Source organism: Phragmites australis, chromosome 6 (genome assembly GCF_958298935.1).
Source record: "Phragmites australis chromosome 6, lpPhrAust1.1, whole genome shotgun sequence".
Lineage (NCBI taxonomy): Eukaryota > Viridiplantae > Streptophyta > Magnoliopsida > Poales > Poaceae > Phragmites > Phragmites australis.
This window is the reverse complement of record NC_084926.1, coordinates 19,031,565-19,049,843: the sequence shown is the minus strand read 5'-3', so window position 1 is coordinate 19,049,843 and position 18,279 is coordinate 19,031,565. Positions and strand designations below refer to the sequence as shown.

At 45.7% G+C, this 18,279-nt stretch overlaps 2 protein-coding genes across 2 annotated transcripts; one reads left to right on the top strand and one right to left on the bottom strand.

Moving 5' to 3' along the window:
• Positions 1-1,940: 1,940 nt before the first annotated feature.
• Positions 1,941-4,468, bottom strand: LOC133920523 (putative potassium transporter 12). Its single transcript, XM_062365136.1, has 5 exons — positions 3,562-4,468; positions 2,571-2,614; positions 2,368-2,484; positions 2,230-2,280; positions 1,941-2,001 (listed from the first exon to the last, which is right to left on the bottom strand). Exons 1-5 carry the CDS (start codon positions 3,645-3,647, stop codon positions 1,982-1,984), a joined length of 318 nt encoding a protein of 105 aa, XP_062221120.1. The 5' UTR covers positions 3,648-4,468; the 3' UTR covers positions 1,941-1,981.
• Positions 4,469-12,155: 7,687 nt separating this feature from the next.
• Positions 12,156-17,168, top strand: LOC133922044 (uncharacterized). Its single transcript, XM_062367201.1, has 5 exons — positions 12,156-12,426; positions 15,197-15,450; positions 15,552-15,763; positions 16,363-16,624; positions 16,717-17,168. Exons 1-5 carry the CDS (start codon positions 12,348-12,350, stop codon positions 17,011-17,013), a joined length of 1,104 nt encoding a protein of 367 aa, XP_062223185.1. The 5' UTR covers positions 12,156-12,347; the 3' UTR covers positions 17,014-17,168.
• The last annotated feature ends 1,111 nt before the right edge of the window (positions 17,169-18,279 follow it).

Below are 18,279 nucleotides of genomic sequence, written 5' to 3'. Positions count from 1 at the left end.
CAATACCGATTGTACAACGATGTTGGATCCTTCTTTCCAAAAGAAAAAAAAAAGATGTTGAATCTGGTGATATGACTAGTATGAGGAAGAACAGACAGACGGTGCTTTGGCGGAACGACACAACGTTCAGCGCAAAGAACTGAACTTTTCAACAGTTGTAAGGTGAACGCTGAGAAGCGTGAGACATGGTTGGAAATCTTGAACGAGTCTGAATTGTTGGAGAGAAATAGAGAACATAACAGAACAGAGAACGGTTGCTTTCATCGTCTGGTCTCGAGACTATTAGGGCATGAATAATGTTAGGTTTAGGTGTTTATGATTAGATGTTTAAGAAAAGATAGTGTTAAATACCTACATAAAATTTATAATTTTTAATGTAAACGAGAACTGAGTGCTTAAAAATTATAATTTTTAATATAAACATAGACTACATACGTTTAAATATATTTAACTATCTTATTAATATTAATATAAATAATGGTGTTTAAATAAGCACTTTGCCCTCAGTTTAAGTACCTATGCTACTACAGTAAGAAAAAACCTGTTTTTTCCTAAACACTCACTCTAAACATCCATTGTACATGCTCGTGACATATTCGTATATTCGGTTGCAAAGGTAACGGGCAAACCGTACGAAGAGAAAGCAATGAGTTCGTTGGTACTGAAAAGAAAATATACCTAGTTAATTAGCCACCAAGAAAACAACGGAATCATGCTTCTGAAAAGAAAAATGTTTTCACAAACCACGAGATAGTCTGACGCTTGTGTTCTGAAGTCTGTCTAGGGGGCAGTACGATGCCGTAGTTCGGCCGTGAAAGCAAATCAAAGGATGCTGTGCATATTACAAGTCTCCGATGCATGTTAAAATAAAATAAAATAAAGCTCAAATCCTAAAAAAACTTGCAGGTAACATATTTAATTTGATGTATGAGATAACACTATACAAATACAGAAGAATATGAGAATCAAGCTTTGATTTGAATGGTTAGTGAAGGTGATTGCACTCCTATCTATGATCAAATCTCAGGTAGGTTTGTTTCTTATATGTTTTATTGAGATGGAATTTTCTTTCTTTTTCTTGAACACACAAGAGCTCTACATGTCATTATATTAAGAAGAAAATATCTAGTTTATAAGAAAAATCGGATCCAAAAATCTTAACTATAGCATTACAACCGGCGAAGGCTAACTTGCACATAAGACACAGAAAGAAATCCCCAATCCCCTAAGTAACCGAACAATAAAGATCTGGAAAGCAGCATACAACCCAGCACACACAACAACAACATAACGCCATACAACCTGGCCAAGCGGCACATCTGAACAACCAACGACACCCACATCAAGCAACATCATCCCGCAAGCAATCGTGCCCAGCTAGCACCTCGACCAGAACCCTAACAGGCGGAGCCCTGCTCCCACGCTTAACTATCAACTCAGATGACGAATCCACGTCAACCCACAAGCACAACAGATAGGGTCCTAGGACGTCAGAGCACAACCACTGACGTGAAATGTCGAAAGGTGGTGGGAAGCTCAGCCGAATAGGAGAAAGAATAACAGAGTGTGTCCTGCAAAAGGGTGCTGCCAGTTGTAACGATAAGGAACAATGAGACTCTCCGAAACAACGCCTTCAGGAAGAAAGCGACAAAGGAACCACCGTCATCTGTCCGGGAAGCTTGACAGGGTTTCCACCCAGAGAGAACCCAGGAGGAAGTTTCGACACGACGCCTCCAGGAGGTAATGATGCACGTGACTGCCACCGTCATCGACAATGATGCATGTTAGGGCTTTCGCCCGTAAACCCCCTACCACGGCGTAACCCAGTGAAACTAGAGGCTTGACGGATCGGCTAGACGGAATTTTCTTTTAATGAGTACTAGTTAATTGCCCGTGCGTTGCAACGAGAGTCAAAAAAATTTATAACGGGTAGACTTACATGCGTTGAATGCCCGTGCGTTGCAACAGGAGCCAAAAATTTTCACAAATAACATTGTTGACCTGGTGAAACACATGAAAAATAATTGGCCTGACATATTTAGGAAACCAATTGCATGTATCGAGGAAATTTTAATGACAATAGTTGAGTATCATGGTAAACACAACATCTACCACTTCCTAAGCTACCAAAATAAAGGAAGTGAAAGAGATGGCGATTAAATTCAGTTAGCAGTTGACCAGTGTTGACAACACCAACACCAATATAACCATACAAGAAAGAAAATTTACCTGTACTCATCTTCTGATTTTGAACTCTTATTCCACCTGATGCAGAGAGAACTACAGAACACACAAATATACAAGTTAAGTTCCAATTTGGTTTACTAATAAAACTATGATTTTACCAAAGGGTTGCATGCTGAATACCTGATATAGCAGGAGTAAGGATACCATCTCCAATGGCTGTACAGGTACCAACGAGAACGAGGATAAGAAGACAATTCTTTTTATATGCACGTCCCTCTAGCCATCTCTTTACTTTTGCTGCAAGTGAATTCTCTTCATTAAGTTTGTCGGCTATATGTTGTTAGTTCTTCATCTGTCTTATGTTGGTTGGGAATAGTGCTGACCTTTGCATGCCGGCAAAGTAAAGAATACAGAGCAAACGTGCCACCTGTGAACAAAAGACTTAGCAAAGTTATCATCTGAAAAATGTGCAAACAAACTATGCCAAATGAATGAGGTCTCAATAACTGTTCTCTAAGCACAACATAAAATGAACTCAGTACCTCACCTTCTACAGATTTCATGATTAGAATAGTGCTTTCTAGCAATCACTCTGGCATCTCATTTAAATCCTGTTAATAGAAACTCAAACACAATATTAATGTTCTATTACGGGATTCTGCCAACCTAATCAAATAGCAAATTGCATAATCTTTGTAAATTCCTATCTCATACTCAAATCCTGGTATTTTACGAACATACAATTTTTTCTAACAATTGTATTCATATTTCTCACAGACAGCAAACAAATAAAAAGGAAGCAACACATTCCAAGCTTTGACAGAATGTGATGTCTCACTGATCATTATCATTTGCCCCCAAGACAAATAAAGACATACTCCATCAGAGGAATGAGAGTGATGGTGTAAATGATCAAGGAAAGAGCTCCAATAACACCCTCATCATCATCTACTCCATGAGGGAAGGCATTGTAGAAAACATCAACGGGGATGTACCTAAGTCACCAAGGACTACAACAAGCTCTGAAATGCGAGCCGTAGTAACAAAATTGATGAAAACTTCTGCATGAACAAAATAAACAGATTTCAGTTTGACTTGAGCTTAATTAGAACACGATATATACACATTGTCAAAAAGACATAGGGAAACCAACAGTGACAGAAATTATATCATACGATCTCCAATCTTTTTTAAATCGAAATGGTTCCCCAAACCATCAACACATATTGAATCATCCATACAAAAAAAATTACTCATTTTTCTTCCAAATGCAAGCAGAGACTAAGCTAGAAACCATGATAGGTGTCCAGGAAAGCTTTTTTTTTTTTTTACAAAAGAAGGGTCAAATTTAACATGCAAGGTTCAATCTCTGACCTTTTCTCTGTACATGTTTTTGAGCCTGCTAGCCTCCTCATCCATGGGCTTATCAAGGTTCTGATCCAACTCCCATATGCTCCCATGATTCGTCATCTCGCTATCCGATATCGAAGCTATTAGTCTCCTTCAACCTCCCGGTCACAATCCAACCTCAAGACCTCACACCAGGGAACTCTCCAACGACCAAAAATGGAAGATTTCAACCTCCCCGGGTGCCTCAAGGATCGCGTCCACCATGAGTGTCTCCCCGCCGGGGAACTAAATCAGCGCCTCGTCCCCGCCGGTGATGTACCCACTCGACCCCTGGCCGGTAGCCGCCGCGTGGAGCCGATCTGCCCTCTTGCCGCTGTTGGGGGGAGAGAGAAGAGACGGTAAAGGGCGGTGTTGATCTTATCGAGTGCCTGCACGGCATGGAGCACGGCGAGGTGCTGTAGATCCCAGAGCCACGCCACGTATGCGCAGACGGCGAGCCATCCCACGGCCGCGCCGTGTAGATCTGCCACGTGAGCCCGCGCCTGCTCGAGGCAGCCTGGATTTGCCGCTTGCGGCGGCTAGGGACGATGCCGCCTTGTGGGCGCGGTGGATCTGGGCCTCCCCGACCGGCGCGACGGGGTCGGGCGAGTACTGCGACGGCGATGGCGAGATGCTTGCGCCATTGGCGGACGAGGTCGAGCCCGTCGCAGACAACGTTGCAGAGGTCGAGTGCCTTGATGGCGCGATCGAAGAAGTGGGCGACGAGGCGGTCGAGCAGCAGGCGCGAGGCGGCGATTTCTGTGCTGGCGGCGACTTGGGTTTCGGTGCCCCCTTTTTTCTGTGCAGGTCGTCAGCGGTGGTGGAGGACCGAGACGGTGGCGCGGTGGTGACGGCGCACCGAGAGGGCAGTGAAGTGGTGGAGAGAGGAGGTGGCCGCTGTTGCTCGAGGTAGGACCCAAGGAGGCGGCGACCAGTGTTGCTGTGGATGGAGGTGGGCGACGACTTTTTCTGGGTGGGTTGCAGCAGATCTGGACTGCTGCAGCAGGATGGGGGAGGGTTGTGCCGGCTACAGGTTGCGGAAGCGCGGGGGGGTCGCGGGGTAGGAAGCAGGACCAAACGGTGGCAGAGTCGGCGGCGGCGCGGAAAACCCGGGAGAGCGGGGGAGCCCAGGCCGCGATGACGCGGGGGGAGGTGGTGGCGAGGAAGGCGCGGGGGAGCGGTTGGGACGCTGTGGGCGCGGGCGTGGGCGCTGGCTCGGCCCCACATGTCGGCGCACGCGGACGGATGGACGATGTAGGAATCGACAGAGGAATATTCTGGCAGATCGTACATGCACTACTCATTTTTTAAGTAGGGGAGATATACGTGTGGTGATGTGAGTGTGTACGTGTGTTTTTGAGTTAATATTTTTTTAAAAGTACAGAAGAAATCTAGGTATATGCTTTCCATTTCATATATGCATGGCATATAAATAGTTGTAGGCAGTGTCATATACTATACTGTTAGGTGCCCCACTTACTTTTTAGTTTCTTGCCTGCTATAAAACTCAAAACTAGTTTCAGAAGGCCTGAAATGAGAATACCATACTGTCACACTCAGTACTGACGACCTTATTTTGCTTGTATTGATGCTTTGAATTGATCTGTTGCTTAGTTTTAACTCTCCATGCAAATCGCCACTATCAAAAATAGCCGAGATGACACCTTATTGTGGGGTTTTCGAATTCCGCAACAGCGTTGACAAGGAATGAAGGAATGGATTGTAGATTGTTGTATTTTTTTAGAAAGATTGTTGTAATAGGCCCTGATTGAAGTTGAACATATTTTCCCCTTTTCTTTCTCCAAAATTTTACCCTATTAGCTGTCCTAAGGCTTTAATATATTTTATGTTGGCTTCGGACCAACTAGAGTTTTCAGAAGAAAAAAAATACTGGTACAAGTTTCATTCATTCATGCGCCAAAATCTTACCCTATCACGTGATAACTTTCGAAAAGTTCAACACCTGATTTCCATGCATTTGCAATGGCTAGCGTATTTTCACTGCTACTATAGCACAACCACCTCCAAAACCATTTCACCGCGTTATATGTTTTTGGTTTTGTAAATTTGTGGTATTTAGACTATATTGTAGGCTTTGTAGCTCAGGAGTAGTAGACGTACTCCCATGATTTAAGGAACCCAATAGTACATTTCATTAACCACTAATTTTATAACAAGGACTTCTACTACATCTCGTGGAAAAAAACTGCAAAAGTTTGTGTTTTTCTCTCTTTTTTTCCTTCACCTTCGGTGTCGCTTTCTGTTCACCGCAGAATAGGCACTAGCATTCATCAAGCGGTCGCATTCGATGAAGATTTTTGACATAGACAATCTAAGTGGAAGGCGCCAGTTCCGAATCTGTCCAAATGGACCTATCAGGCTGGCACGGGTCCGGCTGGCACAGTCCAGTTACGACGAGGCCTAACATGCCTACTTAATTAAACGAGTCATGCTCTATCGGTCCGCGTGCTACGTTATTGGCTCACGGTACGGTCTATCAACTACCGTACCGTACTAGGCCAGTCTAGGCACGGTTACGACGACACGCTGATTTGTCCGGCACGGTGGAGGCATGACGCACAGTGAAAACACGGAGGGCCCAACAACACTCCAAAAATAAAAATAGCAAAAAAAATCAAAAAATTATAGAAAATAGATAACAATGAGCTTTATTGATTGGTTAGCTCGTTAAAAACCTTTCTACTAAAAGAAAAAAAATACAACCACTTATATGTTTTTTTTAGAAACCCCAGAATTTCACTTACAATATTTAATATGCTTTCTCAAGTGTCTCGTTCCATTAATAGATCTGGCATATAATTCATGATTGTATATATTACACTTAGCAAATTTTAACTGTTCCTCGTTAATTTCTCTAAAGACCTTTCTAAAATATTGCCACACTCATGACCATACCCATGAGTTCTCGATGTCATGATCTATGAATGGAAATATAGAATTATTTTGTTGAAGTGAGCAAGTAGCTTTGTTGTTCACTGGAAGAGTTTGAAATGGTGGCTATTTATAGGCCAAGATGAGAGATTGAGAGGTGGATGACGAGTCCCGGTCGTTCTAAAAGAATTAATAAAAATCATAAAAAAATAAATAATAGAAATAATAGGGGCATATAATTAATTCTAAAAATAAGCTTTATTGATAGGTTGTCTCATTAAAAATCTTTCTAGTAAAAGAAAAAAGAGTATAACCTAGCTCAGAAAATTGAAAATTACATATTATCATCAACATCTGGATATAAATTTTTGAATGAAGCTTCAAGCTCAATGTTCTCTGCAGTGTGTTGCATTCGTGATTCAGCTTATTTTCAGTTTTTTACTATATACTCTTATATGATATAATATTTTTTAGCACCAAGAAAGTAGAGTTCCATCTTACCAACATGTTCACAGTAAATTTACTTGGACGCACACTCATCGCAACATAGTATTGTCTATATGCTGCAATTCGTTAGTTAGAGGAGTTTACAAAAGATATTACAATACGAAAATTATCTAGGTATTGCGTTTTCAAACTGAATTTTACTATAAGATTGATAATATGACAAGCACAATGTTGATATAATAAGAAAAATCAACATATATATTAAATAACGGAGTAAGAATATCAATTGCTCTAGAGTTTGCACTGGCATTATCTAAAGTGATAGAAAATATTTTATTTGTGAAACTAAAGTCTTCAACTACTCGAGATATTTTTTCAGCAACATTTTTACCGGTATACGCGTTGTCAATCAACCAAAAACCTATTATTCTCTTTTCTAGTTCCCAGCATTATTAACAAAATGAGCAACCGCACTAAAATAATCCTCTTTAGCTCTACCTGCACATATATCCGAGGTCAAAGCAACTGAAAATATACATATTTGTAATATTTGTTTAAGCTTGCTATGATACGTATTGTAGTATTTTACCATATCACTACTAGTTATCTGTCTAGAAATATACGTGAACCTAGGATTATGAGTTTGCTTAATGTAATTTTCAAATGCAGCAGACTCATCAATGTTGAGTGGTAGATCCGCTCTTGCAATAAAGCGGCGTAGCTCTTTTTAAGTATTGTCGGAGTCATACTCTCAATGATAAACAAAGTCGTCAGAGTTATACTGCAACACCGTCTACTTTATGGCTACCCTACTCTTTCGCTTACAAGGTGTGGTGTGCCTCTTCAAGTGTCTCGTTCCACCTGAGGGCTTCGCAAATATAACACTTCGCATACCTGATATTTACCCCGTCTTCCTCTATATAGATCTTTTTAAAGTCTTATTAAACTTTGAAAGTAGTGGCTCTTGATCTTTTAGAGCCGATGCTTGCTGACATGTGTACACTTGTAGAGTTTGACGATAGAGGTGCTGCTGGAGAGTCATCGTTTGGTCTGTCACCTGCAGCACCGCTATCAAAGGAGTCATAGTCCCCATCGAGTCCATGAAGAAAAACAATCATGATCGATTAACGTATTATCATGATCATGACCATCGGCGTCCATGGTTAACGTTGAATGACATAAAAAAATTCAAATATTCGGAGTTAGAAATAATCAAATAAAAAACAAAAATGGAAGAAACAAGAAAGAAAAACAATTAAAAAATCACCAATATTTCTTCAAGATAGCAGGATGAGGGTGTTGGAATTTCTCGGATTTTTGGCAATAATCAAACTAATTTTGTCAAATTATCGCAAATTCTTAGGAGCTTTGAGATAAGAATGAGAGGAGAAAACAAAAGAACAAATGTTGTTGCTGGTCTGGAATGGAAGGGTACGGTGGTTCTCTATTTATAGCTAAAAAATAGTAATTTTTGCATATTTTTTCAAATTTTGTAGAGCCATACGGTAAAAAAAAAAAGGCTACAAAATTCAAAATAAACGGGTTAAACAGGCCAAGCGATGCCCATTCAACCTGTTAACCCAGCTGGTGTAACATCCTGAGTTTTAGCATGTAAATTTATTAAAAAAATTACTCCAAATTAAAAAAAATCTAATTATTTAAACCAATATAAAACCAAGAAATATATATTTGAAATATCTCTACTACTTAAAAGTATGTAGTGGTTCTTGTACTAGGCATGACGTCCTGCCTCTCCTCCCTACGCTCTAACATGTGGTCCTTTGATCCCATCTCCGCACATCACGTTCGATCCCCTTCCCCTCCGATCTCCGTAACCGTCCCACGTCTCCCCTCCCCTGATCCCCGCCCCAAGCGACGCCGCCTCCTCCCTGCTCGCTGCCTCCCCTATCCAGTGGTGTTGCGTCGAGCACCAGTGAGGCCTGGCTCCTTTTCCTCCACCCCATCATGTGCTCTCTCTATCTCCCTCCGCACTCAACCTCTGCCGCACACAGAGCATAGCGAGCAAAGCCGCCCACCGCAGAGGAAGTCTGACGCGCCGCCACTAAATTCACGACGCCAAGCACAGATCTACCTCTGCCGAGCAAAGAGGAGCCCAAGGGGAGGTCGCACGATGCTCCATCGACCGAATCCCACCGTCTCCTATTGGATTTCATGCGCCGCCGCTGTTTTTCCTCCACTCCGGCGAGTTGCTCCACCCTTCACCGACAAAACCACCATGACTGAGATCCTCCTATTCAATCTGAGCCATGGTGAGCACTGCGGGGTCCTCCTCTTCCATTTGCGTGCATGGGTTCTCCGTTGGCCCGACACCAGCGAGTCCTCCCATGGACTCGAGCGTCGTCGCATCCGGGCACACATCGCCGATCACCTTCCCACCGAGCCTGTCACTCCCCTAGCCTCCTGCAGCTCTTCGCACCTCGAGGGCTCGCTTGCTTGGTTCGTTTCATCAGATTTGGCGAGGGGTGTCAGCGGTAGGAAATGGATCAAGGAATAGTTTTGGTTGATTAGCTTAGGGTTTGTGCTGGGTAGTCAGATTCGGTGGGTTTTGGCTTGTTGGGGTGGTTGGGAGGTTGTTTTAGTTGGGGTACAGGCGTGAATCAGGATGTGTTGTGCTACTGCATTCTTGAGATTTCACTTGCTTATTGGGGTTTGGACTTTGGACGAAAATTTAATTCAAATTCAAATTCCTTGATTCAAATCATCTTAGGAAGCTCAAGATTCAAGTTCAAATCATAATTCAAACATATTTATTTGAAATGATCCAAATCCAAAGTAAAATTCAAATTCAAATATCTCATATGAATTTAATTCCAAAAACCAATTTTTCCCCTTTTTCTTTTCTTCCTCGGGCCGGATCTTCTCCCTTGCACAGCCCAGCCAACTGGCCCGGCCTCCTTTCCCCCTTCCCCGACGCACCCAGGCCCAGCTCCCGTGTTCACGGCCCGCTCTCGTGTGCGCAAGCCTGCCGCCCATGCTCGCCCGTGCGTGATCTACGTCGTACGCTTGTGAAACATATGCCGCTCGCCTGCGCCTTCTCCTTCCTCCCTCGAGCGTGACGCCATGTCACACTGTCCTGCGCCACCGGGACTGTTGCCTCTCCGAGTCAGCCGCGACACCCCTCCACTCCCTCGCCCATGCTCGCATCACCCATGCCTTTGCGCCATGCGATTTTCGCGCCCACGCACGCGCGTGGCCGGCGCAGGCGCCTATGCCACGGGAAAAATGGTGGGCGCAACTCTGCCATCTCACCGCAGCGCTGCCGCCAACGACTGCATGACATCATGCACCGCATCGCCTCACTGCTCCGCCTCCCTCTATAAATAGCGCAGCCCCAGTCTCTCTTTTTTCCCATTTTCCCCATTCCACCACCGTCGCCGCCATTGTACGCCACCGCAGCTCGCCGCCGTTGATCCGCCGACCACGTGCTGCTAAGGAGACTCAGACCTTTGCTGTCGTCCCTGTGCCACCATCCGTTTGCCGAAAGCCCAATGGGAGCTCACCCGAGCCAGTAGCCAAGCAGCGCTGTCACTGCCTCTGCAACGAGTCACCGGCCGCCGCCCTGCCCATCGCCATTCTTACACTCGATGAGCCTCCCATTCCCCTCGCGTATCCTCCTAGGTAGTGTGTAGTTGCCCGAGCGCTCCCTGTTAGCACGTAACAGTGAGCTGCCGTGCTCTTGTGTCCGCTGTCGGGCAATCGCTTGTCGCCGGTGTGCGTATGCGTTGTGTGTGAGGTCGACCTTCGTGACGTGATGTCCAGGGTGCCCTTGGCCCCTTTTCTTTGCAGGGAGAAAGCTCGTTGTAGTGGGGAGGTACTACCCGAGCTTTCTCTACCACCACCGCCCACTTCAGCTGCCATCTAACGCTGCTCCATCCACCACCGGCCGTCAATGAGCCCCTAACGTGTTCCCTACAGTGCATAGGTCACTAGCGTAGACCACCCATACCGACCGTGCCTTGCCGAGCCGGCCCCACGCGTAATGGCTCTTGGGGGGCCATGCCGTGCCAGCCTGGCCATACAGAGACGGGACACTATCGTGTTGCGCCTGACGGGCCGGCTGTGCCTAGATGGGCCTAGGTGTGCCAAACCGTGCTTGTGCCGTCCGTGCCATGCCCGTGTCAACCCAGGCTAGGCTGTGCTAATGCTGGCACAACTGAGTCGGGTCGTGTCGTGCCGGCACATCGTGCCACACGCTCGATCTAGACATGACTGGTTGCATCGTGCCATGCCTGGGTCGTGTCTACAGTGCCGATTCTCGAACCGGCCCAATAGGCACGGCCTATTTAGACAGCTTTATACGCCACTATAGCCACTCTTGGACGCAGAGGTGGCCAAATGGACGGCTCGGCCCAGCACGACATATGCCCATTTAGGCACGGTCTGGCTAGGCCCATTAGGTGTTGGGTCGTGCCGTGCCGTACCGGCTTACGTGCCGCGGCTCCAGTCCAGGCACGGTCCACTTGAGATTGGGTCGTGTCATGCCGCTCTGCGGCACGATAGCGGGCTAGCAAGTCTGATGGTTTTTTTTTTTTTTTTGCCTGTCAGCCCATCAGCTTGAAAAAAATAGGAAAAAATCATAAAAATTCGTACTCACCAAAAATCGAGCACACAATCTTTCGCTTAAGAATTGAACTTACTACCATTACACCACATATTTTATACAATATTAAATATAAATAAATTATATAAAATAATTAAAAATAGAAAAACTTAAACGAACAGTATCATACTGACCTAGCCTGTTAGTACTCAGACCAAAATAGCCCTGACTCGTGCCGCCGGTCGCAAGTTACCGCAACTCTCAGCTCACGGGGTCAGTTCAACGCTTCGCTCCCCGTAATCCCCGTACCTCCCATGTGCGCAACCGACTCCACAGGTCGCCTCGCGGAGCGTCCTAAATCGTAGGCCCACGCTCCCGCGCCACAAACTTTTCACCGTCTCAAAAGAAGCTCTAGCGCGCGGCTGCTGGTAACTGATACGCCGCCGGTGCGGCGCGTGTTTTGAGGGCTCTTTTTCCACTTGGACTCGGCGTGCTCTGCATCCGTGGTGTGCCGCCCCTAGCGCACGCAGCCCCCGGACGAGGCGACCGGGTCGCCTCCGGTCCGTTTACGCTCGCTCGTGTTAGTTGGGCCGCCACAGGAGACAGGACCTGCCGCGGACTGCGGACGGCGTGCGGCGCCCGTTCCTTTCGTCCGCCTCCGCCCCAGTACAGCGCGACAGAGGAGAGCAACGCAGGCAGCAGGTCGGCAGGTGCCCGCCCCCGCAGCCGAGCCGCGCGGGGTGGCTTAGCTATATAATGGCACGCGCGCGCCTCGCCTCTCGCTCGTCAAGTATAATCCTACACGTCTCAGCTGGCTGCCTCCCGTCCCGCCGGCCTCGAGCCCGTTCGCGTCCCTCTCGCCCGAGAGACCATGGCGGCCGATTCGGGCAAGAGGCCGTCCAGCACCGCCGACGGCAGCAAGGCGCCGCCGCCCAAGGCCTCCGACTCTGGTACGCGCGTCTCCCTCCCCCTCCAGCCTCTCGCGTGTTTTGTCTCGTGATTTCCTCATCAGCGCACCACGAACAAGGGATTGTCTCGAGTAGCAGCGATCGGGTGGCTTTGATATTTTGACAGCTACTGTAAAATTAAGATTTCACGCTCAATGGCCAGGATTGGATCGTGCCACATGGAAAGAGCTCTCGTTTTCTTCTCTTCCCTTTTGCTCCTGACTTTTCTTTTTCGTACGCGAAGCTGCAAGCTTGTTCAGTGCCATACGCCTTGACGGTTCAGTTGCTAGGAGCAAAGATTAGACTAAGGCCAACAGATTTTGTTCATAATTCAGATTTTCGTCGTAAAGAGATTTTCGTTTTTTTCGGCATTACAACTATTTTTCTTTACTGTTTCCGTCACAAAAGTATTCTCAAGATCATTTCGTGCAGGACAGGATTTTCTTTCATTTTTCTTCACGATTCCTCTTGAATTGAAATTGTTAGAGATAAGAGAAAATAGGAAAGTAAAAAAAATCGAAAAGAGAATGGAATAAAGAAAATATAATTGAGGATGATTAGGGCTGGAAAGTACGCTCACGTAGTCACGGGTGTCAGATCGAGGCTGTTGTCTGCCTGCGGTGTGAACCCGATGATTTAGGCAAATGACCAACAATGCCCTCCTTGGCTTCTTGCGGACTCCGGCGTTAACCACGATGCTGTCTGTCCATGTGGGTGTCCTTATTCCAAGGAAGATGGTGAAAGGCGACTAAAACACTGCTTCAGAGAGAGAGAGAAGGCGGCTAAAACACACCGTTTGCGTTGGAGATATTATCAAGGGTGTACTGGACACGTTTCGTCCAAAAACACGCGGTTTTCCTAGTTACAAGCTTCTTTTTCGTACGCGAAGCTGCAAGCTTGTTCAGTGCCATACGCCTTGACGGTTCAGGTGCTAGGAGAAAAGATTAGAGCCGAAAGTACGCTCACGTAGTCACGGGTGTCTTCTGCTGGCTCGATCTCCGGATCGAGCCATCGAGGCTGTTGTCTGCGTGCGGTGTGAACCCGATGATTTAGGCAAATGACCAACTATGCCCTCCTTGGCTTCTTGCGGACTCGGGCGTTAACCACGATGTTGTCTGTCCATTTGATGGATCTATGGGTGTTCTTAGGGTCTGTTTGTTTCAGCTAGAAATTTTAAAAAGCAGTTTATAGAAGCTAGATTGTGAAAAAAATTTAGGTTGTAGATTAAAACAACTTTGATGGACAGTTTAGTAAAATAGACTTTCATAATCTATCAAAAGTTGAGAAAAATCAACTTCTCAGATTCCCATAATCCAACTAGCAGATTTTAAAAAACTATAACCAAAAGCTGTCTGTTTGTTTCAGCTTCGGATTGTAGAAACTAAAAGCTACAATCCGAAGCTGAAACAAACAGGACCTTATTCCAAGGAAGGTAAATACGTGGACAGGGTCACGCGAATTGAAGTTGGACTTGTGAACCACTGTTCCTTCTGAATCGAGATCGAGCATTCGAAAATGGCACGCTTCCTCGGTGCCTGTCTTTTTTTTTTTTGGAACCCGTAGAAGAACTCCATATCATTATATGAAGAAAAAAAATCTAAGATGACTCAAACACCCCACACACAAGCGCCCAACAGAGTTTGTATACAAATACTCTCTCTCTCGGTGCTAGTCCTAGTGTTCAATTGTGCATCCCCGTTGCACTCTGCAGCCTGTACAACATGTCGTTTATCGGGCGGTGAAGATGGTGAAAGGCGACTAAAACACTGCTTCAGAGAGAGAGAAGAAGGCGGCTAAAACACACCGTTTGCGTTGGAGATATTATCAAGGGTGTATTGGACACGTTTCGTCCAAAAACACGCGGTTTTCCTAGTAACGTACGTGCGCTGTGCTCAAATTGTCAACCAGTTGAAAACAGAGTCTGTATACAAATACTTTCTCTAGTTCTGTGAACATATTCGAATCTGGAAGTTAAAAGCCTTCCGCACCAGTTGCGTACTCCAACAAAGAATTGTTTTTTCGACAACAGTGTGCTTTTCAATTGTTTGAATACTTGTTCTCGCGGAACTAGCTACATGGTATGTTAATGCATTTAAAAAATGTCGTAGTCACATTGTGATGCTAGGATGGGAGTTTACCATCGATAAGTTAGCCCATATGCATGGCTACAAGCGTCCATGTCGGCAGTTTAAATTATCTCCTCGTGCTTGCGTCTAGGCGACACCTCACATCTACATTAACAATTTGTCTGTTTCTCCTGTGGAAAAATAGCTTCAACTTTATTAAAATATTACATTCGTTCTCTTTTACTTCTTGTTTAAGACACCAACATAATCTCTAACAAGCACATTTAACTATTACTTTTAATAACTAACTCTTGGTAAAAGTTGATAAAAAATAGATGATATAGAATATTTTTTATAACAAATTCATTACTATTATTTTTATATATTAAATTTTAATAGTTTTATGTATATTAATGGTTAAAGTTTTTAAATTTTAATTGCGGAGGTAATAATATAAAAATTGTTTTTTCTTGGAAAGCTAGCTCTGTTCTGTCTTATCTGACACAAGCATAACAATTTTCCAACACACATGTGCCCACATGAGGATCGGACAGCATATACGAAATCCAAAGCTAAACATTAACAATCCCGTAGCAACATGCTATGCAAAATGCACACAAGGATTGAATCGCCAAAGATAAAAAATGCATGCTATTCGTTTTCTAAGGTTTCGAAAGTGTAACGCAATGTATTTTCTTGTCTAACAGGCATCACCAAAAGGATCCCACGCCTGGCGTTCGTGTTCTTGCTGGCGCTGCTGTACCGGCAGCTCCAGGCTCCACCTCCGAAGATCCCTGGAACACGGGGCGGCCCTCCGGTGACGTCGACTAGAATCAAGCTCGAGGACGGGAGGCACTTGGCCTACCACGAATCCGGCGTCCCCAAGGAGGAGGCGAAGTACAAGATCATCTTCGTCCACGGATTCGACTCGTGCAGATACGACGTGCTCCAAGTCTCACCGGTATATATACGTTTGAGATGACGTTACCTTGCTTATCTGTCAGACTGAAAAATCTTATCTAGTGGTTGCTGTTCTGGGAACTGAATTGGAAACCGTAACAGGAGCTGGCACAAGAGCTGGGCATCTACCTGCTCTCCTTTGACCGACCTGGGTACGGTGAGAGCGATCCGCACCCGGGTAGGACCGAGAAGAGCATCGCGTTCGACATCGAACAACTCGCCGACAGTCTGGAGCTTGGCCCCAAGTTCTACCTCACAGGGTTCTCCATGGGCGGCGAGATCATGTGGAGCTGCCTCAAGTACATCCCGCACAGGTACATCCATCCACCGGTTTCTGCACCGCCTGCCAAGCATTTCACGGCGACATCTTCTGATGTGCTAATGCTTCAGGCCATTTAGGCCGTCAATTTACTACGCTATAGTTGACGGAAATCGCAAGATTTCAAACGGAAGCTCCACTCCGCCAGTGAGATTAGTGGTTAGGGTTTCTAGGTTTTGAGCTGTCGATGTTGGTTTTTGTGCTGTCGGACTTCGAAAGGGGGCTTTTGGGAGGGCGATCAGCCTAGCGGAGGTGATGGACGATGGGCAGAGCACTACCGGCCGCCGGTTGCGGAGAACAACCGGTGGACAGTAGTGGTGGCAAAGGAGCTCGAAAACAGGAGAGTTAGCGAGGGAGAGGAGGCGGCAGCAAATCCAACAGTAGGGACGTAGCTAGAGATGAACAAGTGGGCGTCCATGAGAGAGCTTATCGGACTGTGTCACGGAGAGACGAAACAAAGTCGAGGTTAAAGTCGACCGAAAACGAGCACGATTTTAGTAAAGTGAAGCACGACCCTCTCCCCCTCTCTCTATATACACAGATAAATATGATCATTATTGTATCTGATCATGGGCTGCATCGTGAAACCTGCAGGCTTTCCGGCGTAGCCATCCTAGGCCCTGTGGGCAACTACTGGTGGTCCGGGTATCCCGCGAACGTGTCCTGGGACGCCTGGTACGTGCAGATCCCACAGGACCAGTGGGCCGTCCGCATGGCGCACCACGCCCCTTGGCTCACCTACTGGTGGAACACCCAGAAGTTCTTCCCGTCCTCCAGCGTCATCGCCTTCAACGCCGCTATCATGTCCAGAGAAGACATGGCCATCCTCCCCAAGTTCGCCTACAGAACCTACGCCGTAAGCTAGCTCACATGTTTTTTTTTTTCAGACGAAGATAAGGATGATACGATGCACATGTTGCTCAACTTGTTTTTGTTTGCGACGTGCAGCACCAGACGAGGCAGCAGGGGGAGCACGAGAGTCTGCACCGTGACATGATGATCGGGTTCGGCAAGTGGAGCTGGAGCCCGCTGGAGATGGAGAACCCGTTCCCGGGCGGCGAGACGAAGGTGCACCTGTGGCACGGCGCCGAGGACCTCATCGTGCCCGTTGGCCTGTCGCGGTACATCGCCGAGAGGCTCCCGTGGGTGCAGTACCACGAGCTGCCCACGGCCGGGCACCTGTTCCCCATCGCCGACGGGATGGCCGACGTCATCGTCAAGTCGCTGCTGCTCGGGGACGACTGATATAGTATATGTGTGTGTCCACCCTGAGTTTTTTCGGTGTAGTAACACTCTTGTAGTGGAGTGGAGTGATTGCTACTACACTCTTGTAGCAGAGTCCTATAGAGAAATAATAATAATAATTTATGATGATGATTATTATGATCGTAGTCACTGAAGTTGCAGCAGTGTCGCTCTTTGATCTCTTAACTTCTTGCTGGTGCATACTAGTTAGTACCCTTTCATACTTCACTACTAGTCGTTTCATTCTCTATCTGAGACAACTCGTCGTTTCACTCTCTCTCGTAATGGCCCGGCATGTGATCCGGTACTGTAAGCACGGCTCATCTAGCTCTCGGGCCGTGCTATACCGATGCCTCAGCCTAGTCATTACATAAGAAATCAGCAAAGGAGATATCATATTAATAACGACTGCTCAATATACGTCATTAATGTTCTATTAGTGATAGATCCAATAAAGACGCATCACTAATGTCCTTTCTGATCGGGACCAAATATAGACCCGTCACTGATAACAATAGTGCCAGATCAAGTTGTGATCTATCACTATAGGTCATCCTAGTCAGTCATTAGTGATGGGTTAAGTTGTGACCTGTTACTAATGATAAGTTTATTAATGGTGGGTTATTCTAGACCAGTCATTAGTGATGGGACACATTTACGGTAACCCCGGCGCCATAGGGCAAGCGTAAATGGGTAGTTCCGGGTTTGAGGAATGTTGTCTCAGAGGCTAAGTGGATGGATCCAAGTTATATGGGTAAAGATATACCCCTACAGGGTGTAAGATCAATTCGAATTGTCACGCTCTCAGTTATGAGTATGCTTATATCCATCTGCATCAACCGTAGAGTTTCGATGTTATGTTAGGAACTGGCTAGTGATGGTATGTTGAGATGAGTTCGTTCAAGTGACAATTATGGTTATGATTATAGTCTCTTGATAGGAGGTTACAAGTTATTAAGTTTCATATATGCTCATACTCTTGAGTTATTAAATGGCTCTTGTATATAAATTTATCTAACCTTGTGACCAATTCCTTGCTATGTATCCTCAAATGTATAATCCTTAAAGTCAGGCTATTATATATACCCACTATAGAGTAAGTTTCACGAGTACATTCGTACTCACCTTACTTTGTTGAGTTTTCTATGTGAGGATGAGATAGTGTATGGTTATTTTATGGTCATCGATATCGGTGACGGACAAGAGTAGTGAAAGGCTACTTGTGGTGATTCGATAGTGACTTATAGCAAGTGACACCATCTCTTT

Excerpts from the sequence above, each read along its gene's own strand:
- LOC133920523 (XM_062365136.1), bottom strand. The coding sequence starts at position 3,647 with ATGGGAGCATATGGGAGTTGGATCAGAACCTTGATAAGCCCATGGATG. Across the intron at positions 2,281-2,367 it reads CCTTACTCCTGCTATATCAG|TTCTCTCTGCATCAGGTGGA; the intron begins GTATTCAGCATG and ends TGTGTTCTGTAG. Across the intron at positions 2,002-2,229 it reads AAATCAGAAGATGAGTACAG|GTCAACAATGTTATTTGTGA; the intron begins GTAAATTTTCTT and ends GTGTTTCACCAG.
- LOC133922044 (XM_062367201.1), top strand. The coding sequence starts at position 12,348 with ATGGCGGCCGATTCGGGCAAGAGGCCGTCCAGCACCGCCGACGGCAGC. Across the intron at positions 15,764-16,362 it reads CTCAAGTACATCCCGCACAG|GCTTTCCGGCGTAGCCATCC; the intron begins GTACATCCATCC and ends TGAAACCTGCAG. Across the intron at positions 16,625-16,716 it reads TCGCCTACAGAACCTACGCC|CACCAGACGAGGCAGCAGGG; the intron begins GTAAGCTAGCTC and ends TGCGACGTGCAG.